This window comes from Lycium ferocissimum, chromosome 7 (assembly GCF_029784015.1).
Source record: "Lycium ferocissimum isolate CSIRO_LF1 chromosome 7, AGI_CSIRO_Lferr_CH_V1, whole genome shotgun sequence".
NCBI lineage: Eukaryota > Viridiplantae > Streptophyta > Magnoliopsida > Solanales > Solanaceae > Lycium > Lycium ferocissimum.
The window spans coordinates 2,810,649-2,817,765 of NC_081348.1; the positions used below are offsets into that span (position 1 = coordinate 2,810,649).

A 7,117-nucleotide genomic window follows, 5' to 3' on the forward strand; every position below is an offset into this window, starting at 1 on the left:
GTTATACTATTGGTTCAAATATACTCCTGTACTATGAGAAAAGGTTCAAATATACCCTTCCTCAGTTAAGATTGTCCAAGCTGGACATCCAATCCTACGTGTCACTGACATTTGATGAGGTGGATACCACGTGGCATATCACCTCAGCGTTGCTAACCCATTTTACCCATCTCCCCCATTTCCTTCCCCTCCACCACTAAATTAACTATCGTCAATGCATTAAAACAGAACTTTTGTCCTTAATTTAATGGTGGAATTGGACAAGAAGGACAAATCTCTACACTTACATACTGTAGATTCAGCCTTAATCAATTAAACAACCATCTTTCTAAAATGTCATGCTCTGGATTAGTTAGGTACTAAATTAAATTAACACTCCTTTGAAAAGCCACTTGGAGTACACATGTGTGACTTTTAGATGTTACTGGAGAAAATTTGGATCTTCACAAAAGGAATCCTTTTTCTTGATTAAGAATTGCTCTGTCAGTAGTTTCATTTTATGTGTTGAGTTCAGCTAAGCACTAACACTTAAGAAAGTAAAGCCACCATTGGAGGGGAAGGGAATTTTAGTGGTGGAGGGGAAAGAAATAGAGGAGATGGGTAAAATGGGTTAGCGGCGCTGAGATGGCATGCGACGTGGTATCCACCTCATCAAACGTCGGTGCACGTAGATTGGATGTCCACCTGACAATCTTAACGGAGGAAGGGTATATTTGAACCTTTTCTCATAGTACAAGGGTATATTTAACCTGAAAGTATAACGAGGGGGCATATTTAAACCTTTTCTGATAGTACAGGGGTATATTTGGCCCTTTTCCGTTTATTAAATAAGGGCAGCTTAGAAAAATAATATATTTATTATTTTCTTAGTGGACGTGAAATGAATTGAATCAACAGTTAAAATGTGATAAAGGGAGTAAATTGTTACTAAATATAGAAATGCGTCATTCCTTTTGCCTCATTTTGAACTGATTGAAAATGAAAAAAGATAATATAAATTGAAACGAAGAGAGTATATAAAGATGTAATGAATCAAGCTTCTTTTACTTATTAAATGGCGTGCGCTAGCTCATTCTTATTTTATAGAATTACATTTGACATTTTGTTTTTCAAGTATAATAATAGGTAAAATGTTTTTCTTATAATATATTATTTTATTTTATAATGTTATATTCTTATCAGCCTTGCAAAAACAATGACATATTTAAAAATTAATTTATTTAACTCTTAATTGAAAAAATTTCATAATCAGACATTTAATGTTTATGACTAAATAATTACAAGAGAAGACTGTTTCTTAAATTTTGAATCAAATTAAATGGTGTCACAAAAATAATAACAAAAATGTTGGGCGGTGATGGAGGGCATGGGAATAGTTATCTTCTCCTTCTTTTAACCCTTTGTGGTCAAATGTGACGGTCTAAAAACAGTTGAATTTGGAAAATGCTGAAGTCTCAACGTTTATCATGCCATTCCACTGGATGTAGTATCTGTTGTGCCGAAGGGCTAATTGTTGCAACTGTTAAGTGCAACACTAGAGTAATAAATAAACTTAAGAGCCGTTTGGTCATGAGAATTATTCACTCTTTTACAAAATAATTATTCATTTTATTTTAAAATTAGTATTTGATTATAAAATTTTCAAATTCAATTTGAAGTTGATTTTAAATTTGCACTAAGCATGTTTTCCAACTCCATTTTTATAAATTTCAAATAAGATGTTCTCTTATCTCCTTTGCAAAAATTATAATTAAATACCACTCCATCTTCAACTCTAACCTCATAAATTTCAAATAAAATGAAAAAAATATTTAAATTATGGCGAAACGCCTAATTAGAGAATTATTCTTTTTCAAAGTAAAATAATTCCACCAGATCAAAATCTCTAAACGGAAAAAATATGTCAAGTTTATAAAGTTAGACTCTCATTTCGCTTTTCTTCTTCATTACTACTTCCTCCATTTCTCTTTATTTGATTTTTAATTTTTCGCACAATTATTAAGAAAATAATTTTAGAATATTAATTGAGAATACTATTGATTACATTAACTTTTAACTCTTCTTAAATTTATTCATGAGAAATTGTACATACTTCTTAAAATCTCTTTTGATCATTTACTCTATTAGATAAGGGTAATTTTGAGGGGAATAAAAAATAAAAATACCTTCTTAGTTTCTTAAAAAAGTATTTATTTTGGACCATTTTAACCAACCTAGAAAATCACTTAAAAAGAAAAAGAGGGACTAGCCAATAGCCCCTGAACAAATGTGAAAACTCTTAAATAACTCAAGAGATATCATTATCACTGCTTTACAATTATTCGTTTTCACGAGTAATATACTAGTCCAACAGTTTAAGAAATTCAACAACTCAAACAAAAAAGAAATATACTAACAAACAATCATAATAAATTCCCTCATGGACTGAGATTTTCTTATTCTATTCTTATTCTACTTTTGACCAAGAGCAATATCGTCATTTGACACACCTAAGTCGCTTTTCATTCGAAAAACCAAGAAGTTAGACTAAACACAGTAATGATCCGTTTGGATGTGATTTTTTTTTTTACAAAATATAGCATTTTGTTATATTAGACTATTTTTTTCTTTCTTTTAAGATTAATTGAAAGTTTGATGATTTTAACCCGTTTTTAAGTGAAATATCTTTTTACTCACATTTTTTTTTTCTAAGTTAAATACATGTAAAAGACAATTTTAACTTTTAAATAGTAGACCTTTTATTTTTTAAAAGAAGAATGAAATACTAATTATTTTCAAATACGCCTTCAGTCCCAAATAAATTGTCTTACTTTTCTTATTAGTTTGTCCTAAAAAATTGACACATTTCTATATTTAAAAATAATTTAACTTTATAAGATAATTTACAGTCATATAAATATCTAAGGCTTATTTTTAAGTTAAAAGAGGACAATTTTTTTGAGACCGAGGGAGTACTAGTTTCTTACCCCACTCCACACACTTATATAAATACCCTCAGCTCTTCAATTCCCACTAAGAAAAAATTAAGAGAAAAAAAAGAATAGCCATCTGACACCTTCTCTGACTTGTACCATTTTTCAGCCAATACCAAACGCGCATTAGTCATCGCATTTCGTGTTCCCGCCGTTCTTTTCCACTCTTGTTTTTTTTTTTTCCAGAAACTTTCTAAGAAAGTCTCTGAGAAAATCTTGTCCTAAATACACAAAGAATTTCACATATATAAAGGAGAAAAACAGTTTGTTTTTACTGTTTTTGTAGTTCTTGAAGGACAGGGCCATTTTGAAAATGGCAGTGTCAAAGACCAACAAAAAGAAGCAGCAATGTTACATAGCAGTACCATCTCAGATAATAAATTCACTTTCTTCTTCAGGACTTCAGTCTCTGTTACTATCTCCTAAGAAAAGAAATCCTTCTTTTTCTGTAAAGCTCAAACTTTTGCTCAATAATCCAAGATTCTGGGTTTTATTTCTTTTTGTTTTCGGTTTTGTTGGTATGTTGAGGATGTGGTTTCATTTTGAAACTTTAGTTCCTTTTACACCAAACCCATGTGGGATTTTTCAAGAAAAAAGCTCATTTTCAAATGACCAGCAAGTTTCTCAGCTCAGTATTGGAGCTGTGAATGTTGTCAAAGTAGAAGAAGGGGATGAAAAGAGTGAGTTTTGGAAACAACCTGATGGGTTGGGTTATAGGCCTTGTTTGGATTTCAGTGCACAGTATGGAAAAACAAGTTTGGATATTGTAAAAGGAAGGACTAGATATTTGATGGTTGTGGTTTCTGGTGGAATGAATCAGCAAAGAAATCAGATTGTGGATGCTGTGGTGATTGCAAGGATTCTTGGTGCTGCTCTTGTTGTTCCCATTTTGCAAGTTAATGTCATTTGGGGTGATGAAAGGTTTGTTTTTTTAAAACAATCTTTCTTTGTTTTACAGCTCAAAATTTTATCTTTTTATTTGTTTGTTTTGATTCTTTTAGCTGGCAAAAGAATTTTGTTATTCCTGGTTTCCTGCCTAATTCTCTGAATTTAGGCAACTTTTACTCAACTTGACAAGCTTCTATTTGTGGACAGTTAGTTAGTCCCTGTCAAAATTTGTATTCAACACTAACAAGTAACTTATGGTAATTTTGTCTATTTGGAAACATCACTTATTGAAAAATTTCAGAGTTTGGTGGAAAAATGGACATTTCCATAAAGTAACGTTGTAATTGGCTAAGTTAGATTTCTTTGCTATTGTGGGCTGTTTTTGATTTCTTAACGTATGTTGTTTGTTTCTTTTGGTGTTTGCTTTGCAGTGAGTTCTCTGATATTTTTGACATGGATCACTTTAAGGAAGTATTAGCAAATGATGTAAGAATAGTTTCATCACTTCCATCTACACACGTGATGACAAGGCCAGTGGAGGAGAAACGGACTCCTCTCCATGCTTCCCCTGAATGGATTCGTTCACATTATACCAGAAAGGTAAAAGAAGAATCATTCAATTATGTGTGCAGTTATTACTTTCCTGGTTTTGGTTTAACAACTAGGACCACTGCTTTTGGTCCAACAGCCTAAAATAATTGAAAACAATATACCAAAAATGGGAAGAAAAAAAAAGATTAATGATTTTATTTCATTTGGCAGTCGAGGTTCAATGTATGATCAATGATCTTTAGTATTGTAAAGCGTGATGGCTTTTGAAATTTCCATTGTGATTAGAGAAAATCAAGATTGCTTGTTATTTGGTTAATACCAAAGTTGAGATCTTTGGAAGATATTGAAGTACTAGTATCTTTTTAAGTTGGCCAGTTGGACAAAGGCTTCAAGTTGACAATATGGCAGCTGGAATGAATATCTATACTCTTGAACAGATATCTAAACCAAAAATGCAAATACCAATTCAACTCTTAGACTTGTTCAAAAGGATATCTACTATGCAGATAGGTGCTTTTATTTTTCAATTTTATCTAAGAGTGTTTGGTGAATTGAAGTTGAAAGCAAGGTTTTTTTTTTATATTATTATTATTTGGGAAAAATTACAGAAGATCTTATTTTGATTACTGAATTGATCTTCCTGCAGCTTAGGAGAGATGGTGTTCTACTTTTGCGAAGCCTTGACTCGAGACTTTCTAAGGATCTTCCTGCTGATCTTCAAAAACTTCGCTGCAAGGTAAATTTAAATCTCCTTGTTCTGTAATTGAGTTTCATTTACACATCTCATAAAAATTCTGCATCCATCGCATGTAGCATTTTAGGGAATAATGGAAACTATCTTTTATGGGACATTTGCTTTGCGAGAAAGTGATACATGAGTCGATATAGGGCAAACAGTAATAACTAGATTATCCGATTTATCATCGAATGTTTGGTTGATCGTATTAAGATATGGACATACCATGTAGTATAATTTAGGACATGTCCCTTTCTAATTATAATTGAAGCCCACCTAACTCCTTCTGTAGGGGACTGTCATTGACAAAATACTGATTTTGTGATCTTGTAGGTGGCATTTCATGCTTTGAGGTTTTCGCCATCAATCTTAGAACTCGGTAACAAACTTACAGAGAGGATGAGGAGCAAGGGACCATTTCTCGCTCTGCATTTGCGAATGGAGAAGGATGTGTGGGTGAGGACTGGATGCCTTCCTGGTTTAAGCGATGAGATGGATGAGATGATAAACAATGAGAGGAAGCGAAGGCCCGAGCTCTTAACTTCACGTTCAAACATGACCTACCATGACAGAAAGCTTGCTGGTCTCTGCCCCCTGAACGCTTTGGAGGTTACAAGGTTTGCATATTAGCCTTCATAAAAAAAATTTGTCGATGCACTTCAAAATATTTCCCTACTTAACAAATCTATAATTTGTGTATAGGTTGCTCAAAGCTCTGGGAGCACCAAAGAGTGCAACAATCTATTGGGCTGGAGGAATTCCTTTGGGTGGAAAAGAAGCCTTGCAACCATTGACAAGTGAATTCCCTCAATTCTATAACAAAGAGGATCTTGCCTTGTCCGGGGAACTTGAGCCATTTGCAAAGAAAGCATCACTTATGGCTGCTCTTGACTACATAGTATCTGAGAATAGCAATGTTTTCATGCCATCTCATGGTGGAAACATGGGACATGCTATCCAGGTATTGCCTCCCCTTCCACTGCATTTGCTTTCTTTGTTTAATAGGATGATCTAAATATGTATGAGCTTTTCTTTAACTATTGGCTTTGCAATAGGGACAAAGGGCCTATGCGGGGCACAAAAAGACTATCACACCAAACAAAAGACAGATGCTTCAACATTTTCTGAACTCATCACTCTCTGAGACAGAGTTCAACAGAATTATACTGGACTTGCATAGAGATTCCTTAGGTCAGCCAGAATTGAGGAAAGCAGGAAGGGATGTGACAAAGTACCCTGTCCCAGAGTGCATGTGCAATAGCACTAAGAACCATTCATCGGTTTAACTCCTTATCGGGGAATAACATGTGATGAAGTACCCCGTCTTCTGCAGCTAATCATACATTCTTACAACATGCTGAGAGTTCCAGAAAGAACAGAGAATTTTGGATTAGCCTCACTATGATTCTGACAAGCAGACGAGCTTGCTTGAGGTGCAATACTATTTTTTCAACTATCTTTTGAGGCAAATCAGTGGTGGTTATAACTTATGGTAACATGACATTGATGCAGCAGAACTGGGAAGATAAATCTCTGATGCAAAAGCAACATATTATACAAGTCCAATTATATCTCTTACCATATCTTATAATGTTTAAATGAAACACAGCTTCATTTTATTCATTCATTCTTTAGAAAATATCAATGTAATCTACCATAGTGAAGGTATATGTAATACATGTATTAATGTATATAGTCATACAAATTTTTGAGGTATATATGTCATTTTGATTGTATATCTTGTGAGCCAGTTGAATAGTCTTTGTAAATCTATTGCATTGTCAAACTTGAGAGTATTCTTGAAATTGCTCCCAGAAACATAGCTAAAGCCTGATGGCAGGAATCCCTAATAATAAGTTTGCTTGGGAATATATAATGTAGCAGAATATAATATCTTCTTCAAATATTACTCCTAATAATAAATTTGCTTGGGAATATGGAATGTAGGAGAATATGTGGGTTGTGAAAA

At 33.3% G+C, this 7,117-nt stretch overlaps 1 protein-coding gene across 1 annotated transcript; it reads left to right on the top strand.

Annotated features, from left to right (window-relative positions):
* Positions 1 to 3,030: 3,030 nt before the first annotated feature.
* On the top strand, positions 3,031 to 6,886 carry LOC132063106 (O-fucosyltransferase 20-like). Its single transcript, XM_059455531.1, has 6 exons — positions 3,031 to 3,893; positions 4,292 to 4,460; positions 5,059 to 5,148; positions 5,482 to 5,765; positions 5,851 to 6,109; positions 6,204 to 6,886. The coding sequence occupies exons 1-6, from the start codon at positions 3,286 to 3,288 to the stop codon at positions 6,432 to 6,434; spliced, it is 1,641 nt and encodes a 546-aa protein (XP_059311514.1). The 5' UTR covers positions 3,031 to 3,285; the 3' UTR covers positions 6,435 to 6,886.
* The last annotated feature ends 231 nt before the right edge of the window (positions 6,887 to 7,117 follow it).